General features: G+C 37.5%; 2 protein-coding genes across 3 annotated transcripts in view; both read right to left on the bottom strand.

Annotated features, from left to right (window-relative positions):
* Nucleotides 1-16,748, bottom strand: part of LOC143896251 (caspase-1) — a 112,311-nt gene extending 95,563 nt beyond the window's left edge. Inside the window, exon 1 of the mRNA XM_077403967.1 lies at nt 16,152-16,748. Coding sequence (XP_077260093.1) covers nt 16,152-16,201 — 50 coding nt within the window. The 5' untranslated portion in view covers nt 16,202-16,748. The remainder of the gene's footprint in view (nt 1-16,151) is intronic.
* Nucleotides 16,749-16,888: 140 nt separating this feature from the next.
* Nucleotides 16,889-24,210, bottom strand: part of Serca (ATPase sarcoplasmic/endoplasmic reticulum Ca2+ transporting SERCA) — a 46,026-nt gene continuing 38,704 nt past the window's right edge. Inside the window, exon 14 of one of the 2 annotated variants that reach the window (XM_077403950.1) lies at nt 16,889-21,545. In XM_077403950.1, the coding sequence (XP_077260076.1) occupies nt 21,508-21,545 (38 nt within the window). In that variant the 3' untranslated portion in view covers nt 16,889-21,507. Of the gene's footprint in view, nt 22,462-24,210 lie in introns of both variants that reach the window. The other variant, XM_077403951.1, reaches the window with a different exon arrangement.

Genomic DNA, 24,210 nt, shown 5'->3' on the forward strand with positions numbered 1-24,210 from the left:
ATAGTATAGTAACAGCCTTCTCAAAGAACATTTGAACGAAAACTACTGGCAATGGAAGTGTGTCACCTTAGTGTAACAATCCTCAATCTTCGTGTCATCTTAGAGTAACAATTTTCTTAATGTAACAATCTTCAAATAACGACGCGATACATTAAATTGTAGCATACTAGCTTTGAAACTTTAGAAATGGCACGTTAGAAACTCGCGCAGTTCACGAAGAGGAATTGCATCCTGTTACATGTCCGCGGCAGAACTTTACGAGGCTATAAGCGTGTTAGGCGATTAAACTGCCTCGTGTACGCTCGAGAAACGTTTGTTATTTGGAAAAACTGTTATCTGTTTAAGATGACCAAAGGATGTTGTCTATTAAAAAGTGATTGAACATGCCCGATGTTTCGTTTTTTATTTTTATTCCCGATTGAATGTGCCATCAGAGATACTGGAATATTTATTTCTGTATAATCGTTTGAATGTTTATTGACTACATTTGTATTTTAATAAGTATTTTCCCTATAAGAAGATAATTCCTTCTGATGGGATAAACAGGACAAAATTTATGTATATGATATTCGAAGGATAATGTTCTCTTTCGGCAGTAAAAATCAAAAGCAAAGTTAAAAATAAAAAAATAAATCGGAATAAATTTATTGTTACTATCGGTTTTTAGTTTCAAATGATCGCTGTACTACTTATAGACGTAATATAATATCGAAGGAATAATATTCTTCAGTAGAAATATGAAATGTGGAAGATAAATCGGCGATTGGATTTTGGCTTTGGTTTGTATTAAAGTATAAATAATGCATAAGATGATTATTGACGATATTCTGACATCAATTTCAATACATATTTCATAGGAATCATTAACATGGTGAGTTGCATTATTCTTTAACTCTGCCTGAAGAATAATGAAAGATATAAATTATGAATGAAATATATTAATACATGTATGTTCCAATACAGCCTTACGTTATATAACTTGCATATTGCACGAAGATATAAGTATTTAATTTAATTTAATTTATATTTAGAGTTAACGTGTCAAATTAAATAAGTGTTAAAATTTATTTTAAACCAAGAATTATTTTTTTATTACTTTCACAATTTAACATATATTTATCTATTATTTATTTTTTAAGTATATCTTAACTATCTATATATTAATGTCAAACAACAAAATTGTCAAACTAACAGATCGATTATTTTGTGACATTGCTATTTTTATAAATAATTATAATGCATGAATGTCTGCACACAATGCATATTATTATGTAAAAATCAGAACAGTTTTATGTGTTAATGAATAATTCGTGGCATGTGGTGTACATTGCAGATTAAGTTTACAGAATGCACTTTAGATCTCGCATCTCGTTTATGGTGGGCGTTGTTTCATGTATTACAAACAGGCGCTGCTTGTAACATCGTTGCTTCGTTAAAAGTTTGTTAGTGCAGCATAAAGGTGTAATAAGTAACGTTACGAGGTGAATGTTAGTGTTAACAAGTTATCCATAAAAGATACACGTGTCTCAAAACATTGCATTTTCTTCCGCTACAAAATACCCAAGTGTCTTCCTCCAAAGAGGAAGTTATTTAGAACTTTCTCTTGTTTTTATATTTAACTATAAATAAAACTATAATTGAATGCGATTTTTAAACTTTTACTAATTATATCACTGCTTTAATAAAAAAAAATTTCTTTGCCTTAAGAAAAAATTGTAATAAATTTGAGACACCCTATAGGAATTTTATTATTATCAACAGAAACTTTCGCTCTGAAATGGCGCTTAATCTAGAAAAGAGCTGTCCGGCGAGCGTACTTTATGCGCGATCGGTATTTTCACTTCCCCATTCTCTGCCTCATTCCTGTGAGTCCTCTGTAAGAGTAGGAGGGTCTGACGCATTCCGAAATAGTGCAAATCGATAAGAAGTTATTCACCGTCCCAAATACAAATACACGATTTTTTCCACTTTGAACGTTATGCATAAAATGCATAAAATATTGCTCGATATTGCAATTCTGATTTCGTTATTTGCCTTAGTTCTGAACTTTAAAATCACGGATTTTTATAAATTAGAATTCCTATAAAAATCTTGAATCAGTGTGTAATATATTTTTTAAGTTTAATCCTTTGGCTACGGTTGAGCTGAATGCAAAATTATACTAGTACACGTAAAACTCAGCTACGGAATGCGATTTAAAAACTCGATGTCTTTTCGATGAAACAAATGCAGATTAAAGTAATTAAGGTACTCCTGCCCAATAGCGACGAGGTTTCAAGGTTTAGAAAAGAGTCAATATAGTGATTATGTGTTTCGTTCCATCAAGAGATCATTTATAGAGGAAAGTTGCTATAGTGACGTTTTGTTTTAAAGAATCGGGTAATGGAAAACTACCATAATGGCACGTAGCTCGAGGGTTAATAAAAAATTGATTTTGAATATGAATATGAATATGATAGAATATGAATCGAATATAAACATGATTGCACGTTACGTATATCAATTGTAAAATAAGAAAGAACTTTCTACTCAATCCTTTAGAGCGATCCCCAACTTTCTTTGTCAAAATGGACTTATTAAAATTTTTGTAACAACGGAGGGTCGGATAAGTCTCACTTTTGAAAATTATATAAGAATAAAATATCTTCATTTTTTAATTTTTTTACATTATAACGTCGAAATTTCTTGGCAGGCCGAAACGCTACGGAAACCGGATTCGGCTCGCTTAATTTAGAGCTTTATTCTGAAAACTGTTTTTTTTTTGGGTGCGCATTTATATCAAACTGCTGCATCAGGGGTATCCTAATCAATTCTTTTTCGACGCTTCGCCGATTCCGCGAGCAAATATATAAATTCTCGCGAAATGAATTCCATCGGAGACGTATCCGAGAGCGTGCCGATATATCGATTATATTTGTCTAACGAGCATTTCTATCTGGCGCGAATTGGAATTGAAATTTGTCGTCGCGCAACAAGTAGTTAACGTTTTGGCAATTATCGTGGCACGTCGAGTCTGATAAAGCGTCACGGGTTAAACAACCGATGGAGTATGGCGCTAGAAGTTTCGCATTAGAAGCTTTTTGCGTCGTCGAGTTTGTTATTACGCTTTGCAAAACTTTCGATCGGTTCGCATTATTTCCGGCGGCTGCCTTTCATTTGCGCTCGTGCCAAGTTGCTTGCGGTCATGCATAGAATCCTTTATTCTGAATATTTACTAGTGAAGCCATTAACATAACATTTAATCGATAATTACATTGCAATTTCGCTTTTAACAGCGAGGTAACATACACAAATACGTGCATGCTAAACGAAACACACGCCTGGTATTAATATCACACAATGTTTTCTTTTACCACACGGACGTCAAAGCGAATCTCAGAGAGGTTGAACTTTCGATATCAAATAATAACTATACTCAAATAAATGCTCGATTACATCTTGTGTTTATCGGTCTTGAAATTTCAAATCTTAAAATTGATTTTATATCTATCTCTCTTTCCCCTTTTTTTGTAAACTGTCTTTGTAAAACTGTAAAATACCTCGCTAGCAGAAAGATTAATCATGAACACAATCAGCCTCGCGAAAGCAATACGTTGCGTTACAAGTAATCGTGCTCGCTGTCCGCCCTTTTTTTTTTTCGATACAAGTTCAGACGACGGGCCGCGACCTGACGTTAGGGACAATTTGTCATTCTGTTCCCCGATAAGATCGTAATCATGTTCCTACCGCTGGCTGACGTGTACTGCATGCCCGGGCTAAACAGCTGACTAATAACATCGATCATCGCGGACGTCGAAGAATCGGTTTGCATCGCGAGCGCGAGGAGATTTATTCATCGTTCGGCGGAATCGGGCATCTGTCATGGAAATTCCTGACGAAAACGGCAAAGGACATAAATGCCGTGAAAATTGTGAAGCGGCACGAATGCTCAGCCGGGGAATACGACGTTCCTCCGCTGGAACTGGCTTACGACAGGTTGTTTAGTTTCCTTTGGCTCGGAGGACGGGGAAGGGTGTGGAGCAAGGACGGTCATGTATTTGCATAAGTTTATTGGAAATATAGAACAGCGCGCGGGGGACTACGCCCTTGTAAAGTACGCGATTTGCAGCCGTCACGCGAGAGGCAAGAGACGTCGCGATCGCAAATTGTGCCGTGCAAAGAAGTATCGAAAAATTGAAAATTTTGTCTCTCAACCAAAAAAACAGACCGGAGAAGAATCCTTGTTTTTTACTTATATCACGTGCGGTTATTACTTTACTGGTATCACATGTTCAGTCGAAGATGTTTATTTCGTTTGTGAATTAATACTTATTAATATAATAACAGAATAAAACTAATATAGTATGATATAGATATGAATTAATATAAAATTAATATTTTTTGTTCAGTTTTTAACACGTACGATTGTTGCTTTATTAATATTACATGTTTAGCCAAAAATTTTTACTTTGTAAATTAATAGTATATAATTATTGATGTAATATGATATATAGATATGAGACTTTTAATATATAAAATTAATACGATTATAATGTAATGTAACATTAATACGAAATAATGTAATGTAATGTAATATAGGGGGATGATATTTAATTAACCATTATATATTTATAAGAGCGCCAAGAAACGCTCTTTACATCTTTATGTGAATAAACGTGGATTACCTGTTTTCCTTGTGGACCAACCAAGACTTTCAAAATTTTTTCATAAGTTTCTGAATTACATACAACCGTATAGAACCAATTCATGAAAAATTCAGATCTTTTCTTTCATGAATAGCGGCTTTGTGCTTTGAAAAGGTCAAGTTCTCATGTTTAATGGGACTTAAACGTATCGGCGTGAATTAATGTTATATAATGATATGTTTTTATCGGGTTTCCGACCGCAAGATCCATTTGCCTGCGTGCTTTCTCTGCTTGAGCTCATTGATAAATACCCCTTCGCGAAAGATTCCTTTGCGAGCGCCTGTGGTGGAGAGAGACTGAGCTGTATGTCACGCGATACGATACGACTTGTATAAAAGCGCTTGGGAACTCCTTCCGCATCCATTTCGCAAAACCTACCAGGTACGTCGATGGATGAAAGTCACCGGTACTTGTATCCGATGGAAAGTACGACGGAAGATGTATGTACGAGAAGTCGCAGAACTGTCATCGTTTCTTTTATCGCGGATGCCTCCGCAATTTGAAATCGAGTCACGCTGAACGCGGGTTCGACGCTCCGATCGAACTCGCCCGCTTTTTGCACGATTTTTGCTCCGTGCTCTCAAAAATTTCTTAATTTTGAATTATTGAAAGAGGACGTAGGCGAAGATGCGCCAGTGAATTTGCGACTCTCGATAAAAGAGCATATTCGACAGGTAGAGAGATACCGTCGCGGCGATATTTAAATAATTCGTTTGCCAAAAGATTGCGAGAGCAAACGAAAATCTGATACGCGTCTCCTCTGCACTTTATTTATTTATTTATAAAAGCCAGTCTCGTTAGATCGCGAGAGTGCAACGTAATCCGGTTATCGATTGCCTTTGGTGCCCTGTCTAAACTATTCAGCATCGATTGACAGGATTGATATAAGCGTAAGTCAAATTTCCGAACACATTCGGGGATATATCGGGAAGTTACTCGACTGCGAGTCGCTCGTAACTGAACTTGCATTGTAGCGATATCAATTTCAAATTTTAGACAAACATTGTCTTACAGCTGATGAGCTCCGAATTTATCGTCGACAACCGAGAAGAGGCAATAGTTGAACAAACTTGAGAGAGCGAAATCCCAGAGAGATGAGATACGATAGATTTCCGGGGATAGAGTATATTTGAATTTTATTTAGATAGAGCGTGACAATTTATAACAAAAACAAAAACATGCGAGACTATGTTTACAAACATACGTAGGTACAAACATAGTAAGGTAGAAACATTTCCCCCCGATCCAAGAGAATATAAAATAAGTGACAAAATAAACCAATCATTTCTATTTTTTAATATAATTATCCTTTATTTCAACATATTTTTTAGAACGACTAACTTTGCATTCCGAGCTGCTATATTTTTCTTTGAGTGCAATGTAAACGAACTTTTAAATGGTGAATGTATTTAATGCAAACTGCTTCAGAATGTTATTTTCTATTGTCTGGATTTTATCCGCGCATAAGTAACGCAACATTTGCAAGTACGCACGACATAAAAAGCTGAAAGAGATTGTCAAAATAAATTCCCGAAAAAAGAAAACCCTCTCTCTTTCTCTCTACATCTATCTATCTATCTATCTATCTATCTCTCTACCCCTATATCATCAAATTTTTTTGTTTTAAGCCGTTTTATTCCCAACAATTTTTCGAAACGTTGTTTTGGATCAACGTGTCGAATAAACGATCGAACGAAAAAATGTGTTGCAACGTGTAATTGTACTACAACGCGGAACACGTGAATCGTAATAAAGTTTTAGTGATAAAATTACGAAAAAAATAGAGAGAGGATAGGGAAGGGATAATTGCCGGGTTTCGTATCCGGATTTGCGTGAAAATGACGTTCCGTAAACAGAGCGTGTATCCCGCGACATCGCGCGAGCGCTCGCGATCCGTGCCGCGAGTGATAAACGCGAATCGAAAACGTGGCGAGTCGAGAAAAAGAAATTAATTTCTGCCGGGGCGCGGCGGGGGTATATAAGGTAGGGTATTAGTCGCGCGGTTGAGTGCATCGGCTGCAATACCGCCCTCTGCGCTGATGATCCCTTTCACGGGCGAACACTCGAAAGACGATATTTACGAGAAAAGGTAATGGGCCGTGATGAGCGGAATCGGCATGGATGCGCTGAGAGAGGTGCGATCTGGAAAGCGCTGTACGATAGAATTACAAATTATTAGAATTACGAGCCGCAGATAATGGGAAAGGAGAGCGGAGTCGAGAAGGGATCAACAGAGCTTTTTCATTAAAACCTGAAATGTGCATATATTGAAATGAAAAGAGTAGAACTGCCGATTGAATACGCGGAATGCGTTTAATTATTGCAACACGGGAGCAAACGTGGCGGGAACAAAAGCTGGCGATCATGTAGTGAACCGAGATCCTAATAACGTCGATGCAAGTATCAGTTTTGCGTTAATATTCTCGAGAAATGCCACTTATAGGTAGTCTTTTTGTCAATTTGACTGTCGTTACTTTGTTGCGTCGTTAAAAGTTCTCTATTCTTAATTTCTGAAACGTGATAAGAAATCTTCGTGACGTGCACTTTCAAAATTAAACCGATGCGAAGGAATGTCACTTCAGCCGGGAGACAGTTTAGAAAGACGAAAAGCGTCAGGTAGAGCTTTCGCAACCTGAGGATGCGCAGCTTCGCGAACTCTTCGACAGACATGAAAGTGGCAAGTTTGCCCGATTAGCATCTGACGGTCTTTGATCCTTCGTCGTAGCGAACACTTATTGCACTATTGATTAATCAATGTCCCGTACTTACCTCCCGCAGATCCGCGCTGTCGACATTCCCATCCCCTTTTTTGATACTTCCGCGCGCCGATTTCCGCGCACCGAAACTTTCTGTATCGGTCAAATTTCGAGCAGCTCGCGGACTTGATTGAAAACCACACGAGCAGGGAAGAGAACTTCGGCGAGCACCGATATTTTTTTATATCGTGGAACAAGCCCGTGCATATACAAATACGTCGTGATGCAAATATTAATTGAATTATTAATCTTTCATTAAGGGAACCATGCATGAAGAACAGGAAGCAAAAGAGAGAGAAAGAGAGAGGACGCGTAAACATAATTTCTTCATTATACACAGCGAATTGGCGTAGATGAGTAAAGTTGATTTTCTTGCAACTGATTCAGCAAAAAATTTGATTGAAACACTTCTTTCCGTTTCATAATTTTCTCAATTCCATAATTTTCGATATTTGTGGCGTGTACACAAGCGCGTTCGCTATTAAAATATAATTTGAAATCCTTTTGGAAAAATTTTCAAGTCAATTGGGTAAAACGCGTGTAGAGTGTGTAGACGATTCAACCAAATAAAATTTTCAATAAGCGCACTTCCTCGCATCTCGAATGCGATGGATGGAGATGAAATTCTGCCAAGTCAGGCGAGTCGAAAGCAGATTGGAGCTCGAACATACTGTAAAGAGTTTCGAGACAGCGATCGTAGATTGTACTATGTGCAGCGGTGTAATTGGAATTCTTAGATTCTTATGGAGATGTAACTAATGACAATCTCTTTCACGCACGTTTTTATATGCAGATTTCCATTGTAAAGTATAATAGATCCCATTATATTTTAGATCAGATAATAAATTTAAATTATAATAATTTTTGAAACAAGTATGTATATGTAAATAAATAATTAAAAAAAGTAAATTGGATTAAATTTAATCTAATGATTAGATTATAATAGTAATAATACATTCTTGAAATACTTAAAAGATCTGAAATATTTTACTTCAATGAAAGGAATCTTGGATGACATTTATTTTTAATAACTCTATAATTAAAATTCTATATAATATAATTATGATATAAGAGGAGAATTATTTTTAAAAGATATATATAGTTTATATATATTTTTATAGATAAAACGACTATGTTCCAATATAAGAAAATTGATCTCTCTGCTAACTAAATTGTGAATATAGAATAATTTAATAAATCAGCTTAGTTTAGTTCTCTTTCTTTCTCTCTTTTTCTACCTATATACCTACCTACCAGAAACTGCAGGCATCGAGGTATCTGCGTCGTTCTACAAGTACAAACATAATTTTCCTCAATTATTATCGCTGTAAATATCCCATAAATTCGTTGCAATGCACCCGTTTTACAAGATCTACAGATCCGAGGATTTTATCTTAAGCCTGCCGAAAATCGTTAATTTATTTATACAATTAGTATGAAATTTCTTTTACTTTAAGTTAATTTAAATATCTTTAGGTTTCTTATCAATCCTTTTATCAAATTTCGGCTAAGAAAGGATCGATCGTGCCTTATTATACATATACTTATCTGTCTGTTTTCAGTTCTATTAACACACATTAACCTATGATAAACACACACAAGGTACGAGAATTGTAGAAAGATGATAAAGCAATTTAAAAAGATTGCTTTATCATCTTTCTACAATTCTCGTACCTTGTGTGTGTCTTTATCATATATATACGTATTTGACTTTTCCTTTACCCACTAATGTCTTAAAACTTAATTAAGGATCTACTGCAAAATGGAAAGTTTATTTGAAGGTCTTCTCAAACACTAAAATCTGGGAAATGGATGACACAATGTGATTATTATTAAATTTTTATTTAATTTTAAATAATCTGTGCTACTGGTTCACACGATTTCAATTTTACGCTCTGCGTAACACATTGAAAAACATAATTTAGTCCTATGAATTTACGACTATTATTATTAGCATACCACTAATTTTATTTAATCATGCGTATTTGCGCGTCAAATATTTGTGATAACAACATGCAATGTTGCACATAATGACGGTAAACATAACACAATGTGCATATAGATCGAACTAAAACGTTATTTAACAAGTATATTATCAATAACAACAATTTAGGTCAAGTGACTAAAGTATAAAGCATCGATGTAAATTAGAAGTCCCATAAGGGATAAATAATGACAATAATGGTAGAACAAGAAATATTTTTATTTAATAAATGATGAAAATAAAATAAACGACAGCAAAGAATTTATGAAAAATAATAATCGACAATACATCTTCCCATGGGTACTTCCCATTTTACCTGCCAGTGTTCCGTCATTTTTTTTCACTTTCGGGACAAAACGTCGTGTTATTCTAGCGGGAACGCAGATGGGAGGATTTTCCTGAAATGCTGTCGATGCACCATGATGAATCGACTGCTACCTGTCGATTACGTGTCGAATTATCGTGTCGATTGCATACATCCAGTAATAACCTACGGCATTCGGAGGACCGAAAGGTACTACGTACCTATATATATGTATATAAATCAAAAAGTGCCAAAGTGAAGTAACCAAGATGTATTTGCTTCTTCATTTGTGAATGAGACATGTCGTTTTTGTGCTTCTAGATGTAAAATTTTATTTTTTAGTTACATAATTATTGTTATTATGTAAATCTTTTAAACAATATTTCTAAAAATTATATATTTTAATATATATACTCATAGAGATAGATATATAAATATACATCATCCGTAATATTTAAATAGTTTGCAATTTAGAATTTTGACATAACGCAGAATTAAGAGAAACTCTCGTAAAAAGGAAGTTCTGAATTTCCGGCGGAACTTCATTACAGTGTAATCAAACGTAACGGGTGACGCTTAAAATTCCGCAATTCCACGCAATCGTTCAATCATATCAGTCGAGTTAACCGACGCAGATAGATGATTTCACTATATGTCTGCACGCTCGACCGGAAACAAGGCGGATTAAGATATCCTTCAACGTTAACTCTAGCGTGCAAAATCTAATTAATTCCAAGTAGCACCGAGCTATTTGCCTCAACGATGTCTATATACGCCCGTCGCTCGGCCAATGATTAATTAATTAATGCGGTTAACGTTGCCGCTCTGAGTGATACAAAGCCATAGACAATAGAAATTAATCGGCATTTGAGCAATCGGCTTTTAGGTATTATGCGCTTTGTATATTGCATTACGATTTACGTACGCATAATTTTTGGCGCGACACGTATTTACGATGTCAATGTGATTTGTTATTACAACTGTTGATCTCCGATGTTGATACATATAAAGCATGAGAAATAAATTTTCATTATTTTTATTATAACTCGTTATATTTTATTAACTCTTATAATTTTTATAATACAATATTATAATTTTAATTACAACTTTGTTTTGTTTTAATGACAAAGAAATAATTTTTTTTTCAAGATCTCGTTTTATTCCATCTCCAGTATATTATCGAGAGAATATATTTGCGTAGTAAAGACGCGGATAATATAACGGGCAAGCAGATTTGGTATGCCGTGCAATAAAAGCGAACAGCTTTAATCGAGTTTTCGTCTCGATCATATCCACGAACAAAGGGTAAGGGATCACAACTCGACACGACCATATTGTCGCGACGAGAAATCGTCGGAGTTACTCGTAGAGAAGCTGCGTTTTCCACGGAGGAAAATCGCAGAGCTCACCGAGAGTAATCATAATGAAGGATCACGTAAAGAAGCGATATTAATGTCCGGTGGAAAAGGCGAGCGTGAGATTTATATATATAGACTCATAAGAAGAAATCGAGGTATTTTCCTCTTCCACCTCACCCTCCCACCTCACCGCCCTTTCTCACTCTGCGTCTTCTCGGTGAAACGACCATCTGTCGGAGACGTCCGCGAGAGTATCGACTAATGGCATACGAGAGGGTGAACGAAAAGCTCCCGACGAGAATGACGACCCTTCGGCATTCAGGTCCGGAATTCGCCGCCTTCCACTCTAAATCCTGCCGGATTTCGATGAATTATTCGCGCTGTCCTCTGGATCACGTCTCTCTATCTATGGCACCATCGGATCCGACTTTGCGCACCGCGGATTTTCGCCTTTTACATCACCCTCCCGGGAGGGGCGAATCGGTAGAGGATCGCGCTGCGCTATCTTGGGGATGGCGAACGGCGACCAGAGAGCAATTGATATCGAGAGATATATCGCGTGCTTCTGTACAGAGCGATCATAGTCTCCGCGTGGTTTTTAACCACGAATTTTTTAATTAATTTCCGAACCGACGTTTTCTTTTCGACAGAAACGTTGAAACACCCGCGGTTCTTGGATTAAAAGTGCTCAAGAGTAATTTACAAGTAAACTCGGCGTGATTTGTCGTTTATATCGCGATATTATACACAATTCTATTATTAATCTAATTTATAGATTAATTAATTAATTTATAGATTAATTAACTATTTCGTTAAACAAGCATATAAAGCTCCGTAAACGTTCAGTCTCGCGGAAAATGCATTTAGCTGTAAGAGCTTTGTGAAGTTTGTCGTGTGTGTAATACGTTTATTTGATCGTGTAATAGTAATTTTCAAACGTTTGCTTATTACCGATGCGCAAAGACGTGATAAAATTTCAACAATGATCATACATTAAAATTCAGACTGTGAGATATTATGAAATTAAACTCTTGCTGACGAAAATGCTTGTAGTCGATCCCAGAAAGGAGTTATCGCACGTATATAGCTATTATCATACGCTTCAATTATATTAATATCCACTCGCGAACGCGCATTAATGCAAATGCTTGTCGTCTCGTATAATTTTGGTTTCGAACCCAGCATGCAGTTTCAAACATTTTACGTACGCAAAACTATGCGTATGCATTCATATTGATCGCGTTTTACCCGTAAAGCCGCATTCACACTGATCGATCGTAACATTTCATCTATTCGTTGTGATCGAATTTAAAAAAATTTTTTGGATATGTAAAAAACTATTGAAATAACAAAATGACATGAAAATAGAATATAAATTTTTCAATCCATATATAAATTCCCTTTTATTTATCTTTGTTGGAAGCAAACATATTTTTTTAAGACATTGTTAAGAATTTTGTAGCATCAAATGGAATAAAAAACTGTAAATAAAAAATGTGTATACAATATAAATAGTGTCCTTTTATTGAAACTTTGCGATAGGCAGAATTTAATTAAACTCGATTAAATTTACTCTAATTGAATTTAATTTAAATGTAATTGAAATAAAATTAATTTAATTTAATTTAAATGTAATTGAAATAAAATTAATTTAATTTAATTTAAATAAATTAAATTAAAATGAGAATTAGTATCTAATACACAAACTATTAGTATCTTATACATTAATACTAACTCGGCTGATGAAATTCAATATTATAAATCTAAAAATTTAAACAAAAATTGTACAGGTACACTGAAAAACAAAAAAAATTTCGTTGATTTAATAAAACCGGAAGATTGTATGTTGCCAAGCAAAATTGTTTTGTTGATTCAACAAAATTTTTCCCTCAGTGTATAGCTCAAAGATTTTGAAAATCTCCGATAATCCTTGAATACACGAAGTACTATGTTACTGTACGTTACAAGCAGACAATACGCTATCTGTTTCGATGTGCGTACTACCTAAAGCCAAGCCGACACATATGAAGATATAGGATGTAACTCAGTATGAGCGAGACAACTTCTCCACATGCTCAACGTGTCATATATCACGATTAACTTGACTTAATGCTCCAGCGATGCGGCTAGTGTGCGAACCTAAGGTAATGTTATTCACTACGACGCGCGACGGAATTAGTCTCGGAGGAATGAGCCAAAGCCACGCAGCCAATTAAGCTACATTCAACAGTTTTTGAAAAGGCGAATGAAAAATTAAATTACGCGTGGGACGTATACATATGCACAGAATAATTTCTACGTGATTATTTTTGTAAAAATATACGTCGAAACAGATCTATAAAGTGTGGATATAATTTTTAATTATTAACATTTATAATTATACGTTGATATCTGCGTGCAGTACTGAGAATTTACATTTAACTTTAACAAGATGTGTCACTATACCATGTTATATAAAAAGTATATAAATACAAATATATTTAATAAAAGTCGGAATTTAAAATAGCTTTACACGGATTATTTTGATCTGCGTATTTTTATTCAATTTATAATCGTGGTTATATAAACATTAATGTATACTTATTGTTTAAAAATAATAGTATAAAAAGAATAAAAATATCAAATTTAGGAATTTATTCTATCAAATTTCCGATAGCATTACTTAATTAACTCACGTTTACTAAGTGGGAGAATTGCTCCAAATTCTCAACTATTAATTAATAAAAATTGTTACTCGTCAATTAGTAAAATTTAATTTAATTTAATTAGAGCTCATAATAATAGAGCTTTAGTATATATAATTGCGAATTTCCAGACTTTTATTTTAAAATGTGTTGCTGTTAAAAATTACTTGTATTTGCCCGATGAGAAAAGTTAATAAATATATACATATACGGGTAAAGTTAATATGTGAAATCTCTAGAAATGAACGTTGAATACAGCAGCTTTTGACTATCTACCTATATATAACAGTTATATCCAAGTGCAAATATACCACAAGTGTAGGTACAACACAAGGATGTACTCTACTGTAGCTGAAAATAGGTAGACATGTACTACTGCAATCGCGTTTGTGCGGACAAATATACTGTTGTGGTCTATATGCGCAAAACAAATAGAACTCAACAACACGCAAAATAATTCGTGATGAATCCATATGATTCGGAAAGCGATTTTTCAACTTTTTGCAGAAAAATTAATAAAGAAACACGCCCGCGAATTCGGGGATACGATTGTTCAAATAGAAAAAGAATTAAAACGAAAATTTTCAAATTTGTAACCGCACACTGGAGCTATTCATAACAGTGAACTTTAATTAAATTAAATGTTAATGAATGAAATTAAATTAATCATTACTAAACAGTTAGTAAAATTTTTAATTAATTAATTATTTACAGTTTAAACCGGTTAGCTTTATATTACATGAGTTAATTAAGTATAATGTGATCAGAAATTTGATGGAACAAATTGTGAATTTTAGTTTTCATATTTTCATAATAAGCGGGAGGAAATTAATGTATTAACCGCAGGATTATCGGTCAGATGAATAAAATGCGTGGTGATCCGTGTAGCGCCGAACTCAGATTGGGATACACTTTTTATAACGTATGAAGTGACATCTTATTTAAATTATATTATTAATTATATTAAATTATATAATTTTGATACTACACGCGGATATTAATTATTATTAACAATATTAATATGTTTAATTCGCATTATGATAATTGTGTGAGCGTTTTAAGGTCAAAGAAACGGTGTCGATTATTTTAATTATTTATCTATATAATTCGCTGAAGAGATGATTTAATTTAGTTATATTTCTTCTACAGAAATCTAAGCTTTCATTTAATTGATCGACGCTCCTACTAGGAATTTCCAGATCGCAAACACTATCTGTAAAAAATAAGAAAAGGTATACTATAACTGATGTGAGAAATGTTAGCAATGTTGCAATCTACCGCGCGTTAAATTTCAAATGTAGACAACAAGAATGTATTTGCGGCGCAACGTTCGCGTTGCGAAATATATGTGTGCAGTGCGGAAAATATATACGTTCTCGCGTTCCATCTTCAAAGTTCGTATCGTCCCATGATTGCTGAAAACAATTTGAATTTATAATGCGGAGCCTATATATCTTACGACGAATCGCGAACTGTATCATTTTGATGTCTACTTTTTCGCGAGACAAGACTTTGTTTCGCCATGAAGATTTATGCCGCGGATTTATACGCGGAATAATCTGCGATTTTACTATGCGCGGAAGCGTGGTGCTGACGCGGTGTCGAAGGATGACGATTCCTCTCGAAGCTATTGAAATTGTGAGTGAGCCAGAGAGCGATGCGGTTCTTATTTCAATATAATTAACAAAAACTATCAAATCAAAAAATACAAGAGAGAAAAAGATTAAAATATTTAAATTAAAACAGATTAAAAAAAATAAAGATCTGGGTAATCTTCAAAGATAAGCTCTAAGCTCCAAAATTAAAACTTTCAGAGATTGAAGGCTGTAAATATTTTACGTTTCCGATCCAGGGAAAGATACATAGTTCCTGATGTTGTAATATCAAGTCTTTCAAATTTAAGAAGAATTAGCAGTTTCCAGATTTAAAAACTTGAAAAAAATCCCAGAGATTCAGAATTGTGCATTCTCAAAAGCTGGAAGCTTACTTACATATTAAAAATTTGCAATTTTAATGAGTTCACAAGTTTTAAGAAAATTTTAAAAATACAAAAATCACATAAAATCTAGTATTAGTTCAGAAACAAGTTTTGTGATATACGTATCTATTTGAGACGTCATCTTCTAATCATCATGTAATCTTTAATATTAAAAGTCTTTAACTGTTCACAATTTATGCCTCGTTATTAAAATAATTTTGCTGGTTTACGCTTCAAATGTATACAAATTAACGTACGATTGGAACTTCAAATAGACATAAAGAAACTATATTACTATTTTGAGAATTTTCAAAAATACTACGTACTTTGTACTTCGAACAAAGTGCTGCAGTCATTTGCGATGCAATGTTTCGTGGAAAAGTTAAAATATGTGTTACGTACATAGCGCCGTGTATATCTTGGATGCGTTTTATCCTCAAAGACCGCATCATCCCCCGGTCGCTGAAAACAATTTAAATTTGCAATGCAAAGTAGTAATAAGTCCCGGCCGGCCCGCAGCCGTATACGATTCGCGAACTGTCCTATTTTAGTTTCTACTTTTTAACCAGACGAAGAAAATTTATTTACTCCGCCTGGGAAATTTATGAGCACCGTTCGTGCTGTCTTTGCGAAGCATATTTTAAAATTATCTTTTACGACAGTAAAAATAAATGATGCTCCAAATATGTAGACTACGTGAGAGATGCGTTTTTGAATAATTATTTAACACTTTCACTGCCATGTGTCGTGTATAATATAAATAACGTTTTCTTTTTAAGCATTTGCATAGAAAACGAATTTTCGTTTAATTCGTATTTGTTGTTCAAAGATTAATAAATTAATACTACAATTTTTCATAGAGTGCAATTGTTGAGGGTGCGATGTATATTATATAAAGTATATTAAATTTGCGATTTTGCGATCAAATTATTAATTTCAAACGTAATGTCATTTTGAAGATTCATCTTTCTATAATTAATTGTAAATATAAATTAAATATAAGCTGAATCGTACAAGAAAACATGCAATTCAAATATTTTTTCTTAACAGATAAAAGTCACTGAGGTGCTAGAAAACCAAATATTAAAAAGACCTTTTTCGAAAACGGGTCACGACAGAATGAAGGCAGGACAGCGAGATTACTTCCAAACCTTTATTCGTACAGAGCTGTCGGCGTACATTAGAAATTGTGTAAGGTTTGTCACCGTTTTTCGAAGAAAATAGTGAAATTCGTTCTTAAGAGTATGCTCCAACGTGGACGATTCGAGCGAGAACGATTGGAGCGTCAGCGCGGGCGATTTGCCTTTATACAAGTACGAATATTACACTCCACGACAATAGTTTACATACATTAAAAATGATGAGCTTTAATTACAGGATGGGCGATTGATAGACGTATCCACATACGTATCGGCGTAATCGGAACGTCCGCGTCGATGCGTACATATCATACGTGTACCGATTAGGATGACGCGAGCGATGTGTATATGTACGGAGCAATTTTATCGGGCACGGAGAGAGAGGTGCCTTCATTTTAAATATATATATATATATATACATATACGTATGTACATAATATGTAACAGACATAATGTACATAATGATATACATATATATACACACACACACGCACACATTTGTTTGCGATGAGTGACGGCGAGTTCCCGGTGAGAACTCGCGCGTCGCGCGGTCTTTACTTATCTTACTTTCGTGCCGAGAGCTAAAGTCGACCAGAAATCTCGCGTCCTATATATCGGCGACGATTCCTATAAACTTTTGCGTCGCGGGTCGTTAAAACTCTTAACTGCTAATTATATATTTAGTAGTTATAGGGCGAGAGAGAAATGAGACGATCGGCGTGAGACGTGAGACGAATGCGCGGGCTCCGACGAGAACCGGAGGCAGAGAAGTATAACGATTAACGAGGGGAGAAAAGAGACCGGGGGGATGGTAAGAGGAAAAAGAGAAATAGAAAAATTCGGGAGACGCGGGATGTATATCACTAGAGGTGTCAACACACGATAATAACGTCGGGAGCAAAACCGTGGACGAGAAAGTAGCCAATACGCGTCTCGGCAACCCCGTCCGCCTGTATTCTACCTTGAACACGCAAGGACGAGGTCCGCAAATATGACAAATCCAACTCCGCGTTTGCGACATCGAGCGATGTTACCACTTGCGTCCGTTTCGAACAAATATAGATGAGTCGATTTTTGAACGCGAAAGATGAGATACACTCGCGATTCAGTCGTTTAACGATGTCTACGGTCAGATATTCGTTATCCTATCGCTATATCGAGAACTCTCGTCAGTCTTAGCCGAGAAAAAGCCGAGGAGAGTCGCGATCAACGGAGCGAGGAAAAGTGGCTATCTTTCTCTCTTTTTTCTCTCTTCCTTTCTTTCTCCCTATAAGTAACAATCAGAACGCCGCGAGGTGGCTAATTCCGCCTCTAATGTCACCACGAAGAACGATCAATCGTGTAATGAATATAAATCAAGAAGAAGAAAAACCACAACCACGAGCCTCGACAGTTTGAATCCTTCTCGCTCGAAGCCCGGTCCTCGAAAGGTTTCGCGTTTCCGCCGTACAATATACAGTATATCACCAAACCGGTGACGTTTTTTTTTTTCAATGATAACAGTAATACTAACAATAGTAGCGATGACGATAATAATAATAATAATAATAATAATAGTAATAATATATTATCAATAACAATAATTTATTATCGTCCGCAGCGACGACGCGTCCATCTGTGCGCTTCTTCACGAAAGAAAAAAAAATATATATATATAATGTGTATATATATATATATATATATATATACACTATATATTTATATGTAGAATATCTCTCCTCTGTTACATATCGTCGCGTGCGTGACGGATATTTACAATAATTACTTAACTCTCGCGAGATTACTGGATTCCCCGGTGGCGTAAGTTTCATGCGTGTTCAAGAGGCGAACCTTCTTCGCTCCGCGATTCCTTCTCGCACGAGCCACTTTTCGCTATCATCCCCTCTCTGCAGATTGGAAAGAAAGGAAGGGAAAAAGTCTCTCTTTCAAGGCGGTATTCCGCGAAGTATTTCTTCGAGACGCCTTCGCGGGGCGGAGTGGCTCGCGCGAGAGGAGTTTCAGCGGTATAATAGCGCTGCTCCGTGATTATTCGCATCACGAAGCGCACCGCCGCGCCGCGCAACCCGGCACACAGCCACAATTAACGCTCGCTTCATCGCGGCGGCCGGCCTCCGATCGCGAAAGTTACGTCACTGCTCGAAACCGTCGTCGCTTCGTTTCATTTCCGCAGAGGCACCACTCGACACCCTCGTCGATTCGCTCCAAGGAGTCGAACGACCCCTCTGGTCAACCCTCTCCTTCGTTCTCCTCCCCACCGTCCGATTGTCCTCCACGTGCTCTCTTCGCTGTGCATCTTCGCTGTAATCGTCGAATGACCGGGTATGCAGGATTCGCAGTGGCGCGATGGCGCGACGAGCCGAAGAATTCACGAACGGCGCGAGTAGGTTTCTTCGTTCCTCGTTCGTTCTGCGCGATAAGGATAGACACACACACACACACACACATGCATCCAATTACTTTATCTCTCTCTCTCTCTCTCTCTCTCTCTCTCTCTCTCTCTCTCTCTCTCTCTCTCTCTCTCTCTCTCTCTCTCTCTCTCTCTCTCTCTCTCTCTCTCTCTCCCTCCCTCCCTCCCTCTCTCTCTCTCTCTCCAGCATATACAAGACTGTCGAGGACTTTCCCTCTTTCTCTCTCGCGACTGTCCGCAGGATAAACGCGAGCGCGCGCGGACGGACTGTGGCATCATTGAGCGTTCTTGGTACGAGTGACGGTCTTTTTCTCGTCGAACCGGACGTTCCAAGCTACGGAGGATTCCGTCGTTCGTGGCTGATAGGGGGGACCGGAGTACCTAATCTCCGCGTGCGATTGGGTACCTAATTTACGTGCGGGTTCTCTTATATCGCGGGCAGGATACGGCGTCTTGGAAGCTAAAAGGGGATTCCTGATAAAGGGACCGTTTTTGTGTCACCGGAGGGTTGATCGCTTCTGACGATACAATATGCACCTCTATGGAAGATGTGGAAGAATTCCAAGGCAACAATCTTCACTATCAGAGACAAAACTCGATTGAACATGTCACAGAATGATGGATCGTTAGCTTTCGCTCGTAGGAACAGATTAATAGGACTGGCTTTTGCGTATAGGTTGAGAGATTGTCATTAGCTCGGCTTCGATCGGAAATGTAGATTGTTGCCTCCATTTGCCTGTACAGTCGAAGGACACGACCGTCGAGTTTGTCGGATGGAAGAACGTACCACCAAGCGAGAGATCTTCACGTCAGAAAAAAACAGACAAAATAAGAAGGAAGAAAAATATGAGAACAAAAAAGAGAAAAATAGAAAAAGAGGTGGAACGCCATATCGGCGCGGAAAAGAGGTAGGAAGAAAAATAGCGAGAAAAATAGCGTCTGAAAATGGCGAGAAAGAAAGGTGAAAAAGAGACGATAAGATGAAACGAATGCAAACCTAAATACATTAAAAGCGAACGCTCAAATTTGTCTTTTTTTTATATTAATGAGACTCTCGAGACGATCGACTGACCTTTTCGGTTATATGTCGAATACGATCTTACTCGAAAAATCTCGCTCAAAGACCTTCAGGCAAGTCTTGATTACTTTCGGAAGCATGAGCGATGTGATTGATTGAATTACTTGGGATTAGGAAAGGGCTGCGTGGCCGTTAGATTGCATTATGTGCGTTAACACGCTCCCGAGGCGTTAAGGGATTAAAAAGGGACTACTAAAGGCCAGCCGCTCCTCTACTTTCTCGTAATCAGTTATATCGCATCGTTCCTCGCTCGGGTATAGGAAGCTAAGGCTCAGTTACGCCGACGGCTCGAGTCAGCTAATCTTTTACTCGAGTTTTATCCAATACAAGGTGTTAAATGAAAGAATCTCTATTGATTTCGGTATATATCCAAATCAGTTCTTTTTTCTTTTTCCAGAAAAAACGTTCGAAGAAAGTTATTTAAAAAACCGATTATTTTTAATATTAATGTTAAACATAATCATGGCTCGTAATGAAGCGCCGATCAAGAGCCGTTCTTATATATTTTAAAGTGCAACTGCAAATGATACCTTGTACAGACAAAGGGAGAAGAGTGGCTCTCTCTCGATCGAGATTAGCGCTGACCGACCTGGGCGCAATCGGCTTTAAGAAGGCACAGTCGTTGAGTTAAGAACGTGTTAATATGTGGCTCCAGACACCAGAAGACAAAGAGTTTCCCAAAGCCGTTCGTTCGCTTCGCTTTCGTCGGCCTCGGGACGACGACCCCGACTCGACGACCCCTCGCGCGCAGCGATCTTGCGGAGAAGGGAGAAGAGAAGATGGGGGAAAAGAATAAAAGCAGCGGCGAGAGGTGGTGGCAGCGCGTCTACTCAGCGATCGGGGGGAGTCCCGGGCGCGGGGAGAGGTCCCCCGAAGGTTGGCGGGTAGATAAGTCGTTATCGAGTGCGTTGCTGCTGCTGCTGCTGCTGCTGCTGCCGTTCGTGTTGTTATTACAGCGCTCTACGAAGCACAGGCGCGCCGGGTTATTTTCACGCTTTCGTTCGTCTTTGCATCTTTTTATTTTTTTTTGTTTGGGTCTTTTGTTTTTTAAATTTTCGGGTTGAGCTTTCCTCGCGCGCACTCGGTGGCGGCGGCGACGGAGTGTGGGATTACGCCTGTCGACGACTCACTCATTTATTTGGCCGCCCACTTGTCGACGACCACCTCATTGACTGCAACATAACACACACACGAGAACGATTAACGAGCGGCGGAGACCTAAATGGCGAACTAAAGGGGGAGAAAAAAAATGTTGGACGGCTGTTTTAGCAGCGTTCCCCGGCATCTTCCTCTCGACTTCGGCGGTCTGAAACGATCGGTCCTCAGATTAATCGGACTAACTGGGTGCAGCAGCTTGCTCGAACGAATGTACGGATCTCCTTCGAAAAGGAATGGTCATGCACGAGATCGTTGTAGTTTTGAATTGACGTCGATCGGCTGACGTATGTGCAACTATCCCTTTTTGTAAAAAGAGGAATATTGCGTTTTGACGCTCTCGTCGCTGTTACGAGCAGCTACCCTTTCGGTAATGGAGCAACGACTAAAATTTAATGAATAAAAATGAAACTGTTCAAATAAATGAAACGTTTCAAATAAAATTAATATCCTTATTTGCTTATCATCACAATCATGACATCGTTAGAAATCTACTGGCGCATGAATAACACGAGCAACAATATCGAATCAGAGGTGGACGAGAGTCCGATACTCTGATCGCCATAAAACTACACTCGTACATTCGTTCCCTTTTCTATTTCTTCGCCATCCCGCGGGAGATCGTTGCCGATCTTGAATGCCGATCGCCACGCAGACGAACGTGCGCGTGCATTGCACATTTCGCGTTCGTGGGCCCGGTGGTGGTGCTTATTGCGGTGCGTGTGGGGTGTCGGTGGGAGAGTATACTTTGTGGTTTCATTCGGGAAATATTCGATTGTTTTTTTTTGGGCTGTTAGGTAAAGACATCTCCAGTCCCTTCGAGAGTGCAATGTGCTGTGGGTGTCGCCGATTTCTCGGCTGCGGCCGATTAGGTGTTTCTCAGATTCGCCCTACGTCCTCTCGAGCTTTATTTCGGCGTCACCGGCGGTGCCACTGCAATCATACGAGGGTAACATTGATTATTTCACTACACGCTGAGCTACTATCCTCGCTGGTTCAGCTACGATAGGCCACACGCGCTTCTCCAACTCTACGGATGCAGCTGCTAGTCGTTGCAAACCTTGGCGATGATGAGGTGTTAGCGCAGCGGTGTGAGCAGCGCGCTTAATCGCGAAAGTATCAAGTATTTGACATATAAAAACAAGCATATATGTGTGCATGTATATGTATATCTGTACAGATAAGCAAATATGTTACGACGAACTCTTAAAGAACGAAGTATTTGTACATATGGATCGTACGCAAATGAATGAAATGTGTAATGTATAACAAATTACAGTAGAGATATTGAAAAGCGATATTAATTCTATTTTACGTGGCTGAAATGTGCGCGCGCGTATTGTAGAACAGGAGAAGCCCCACAGTCCTCTGACAATGAGTTCTTTTTTTCGGAATGCACATTAATTAAATGAACAAATTATAAACAAATTATAAACATTACGTGATGAAAAGTAGACCGCAATTTTTTCCACCAGCAAACGAAAAAAATTGCTTCGGCCCCGTAAGTCGCTCGTTTGCGGATTGCAGTTCGTGGACGGCGTGTGTGTGTCGTGTTACAGCGTAACAGTTAAACGTTAATCTCGTTAGTTTTAAAATTGACAAATTCAACATTACCTGTGTCATCCGTACGTATCGCGCCCGTAGTCGTCCTCGAAGACCGCTCTCACCCCGTGACTGTACAGTTTGGCACACCAGCAGGCAGGGGGAAGTTAGCAAAAGGGGGTGGGTGTCGAAGTCGATGTGTCGGGGAATGTTTTCGATAGCCTCCGATTTATTAGGACTCGTTCCGGGTCGACACGACAGTTATCACATCGGTCTTTTTTCCAGTGAACGCATGCAAAAAACTTCAAACAACAAATCTCGAGGGGCCGGGGGGGGGGAAAGGAAGATAGTGTACACCACAGTATATAGCCATATAGTAGATAATAAAAAGATTCGTCATGTGTGGGTACGCGCGATGTGTCGAGAAATTTCGGCATCACGCGTGTTTTATTTTCCGAAATCTTGCCTCCACACACACAGTGCGACAGTGGTGAGCTGTACAAGATGGTCCCCAAATCCTTTGCGAACTTTTCGATTTGTTACATCGAAAAATTATAAGGGTTATACAAGCAGACAGCTGCCTTAATCATTGAATAAGTTAGGCCACAGTGTGCGCCGTTTGTGATTTTTTTTATTATACTCTAATTCGCATTTCATTTTATACTAAAATACTAAAATGTTTTTTCGTATGTTTTTTTACACATGTATATTTTGGAATTGATTAATCTTCTCATTTGTTTTAAATTTCGAGCTGAATAATTGTTGCTAAGTATAATTCCGTCATGCATCTTATCTATAATTTTAAAAATATCGTTTCGTCAAAGATTCAATATTTTATTATTTACAAAAAAAAATTAGAAATAAAGTAGGAATTTAATTTTTCTTCTAAATTTTAAATGTATAATCAGTAATTTTTCATATAGCTCTAAATCTCTAACTCTGACCCACCAACGTTTGAATGTCTTAAGCCAGCTATATGGTCACAATGAACATTCGGAATGTGATAGGGTGGATAACAGACAACGAGAGAGAAAAAAGTCGAAAAGTTAAAATGGGTTTTAGGCAGGGACTAACCGAACACCTATCACGACAGTGTCGTACTAAGCGTTCAATTTTTTTTTTTTTTCGACGGCAATAGGC

Source organism: Temnothorax americanus, unplaced genomic scaffold, assembly GCF_048541705.1.
Source record: "Temnothorax americanus isolate GAGA-0224 unplaced genomic scaffold, ASM4854170v1 Scaffold18, whole genome shotgun sequence".
In the NCBI taxonomy this organism is placed as follows: Eukaryota; Metazoa; Arthropoda; class Insecta; order Hymenoptera; family Formicidae; genus Temnothorax; species Temnothorax americanus.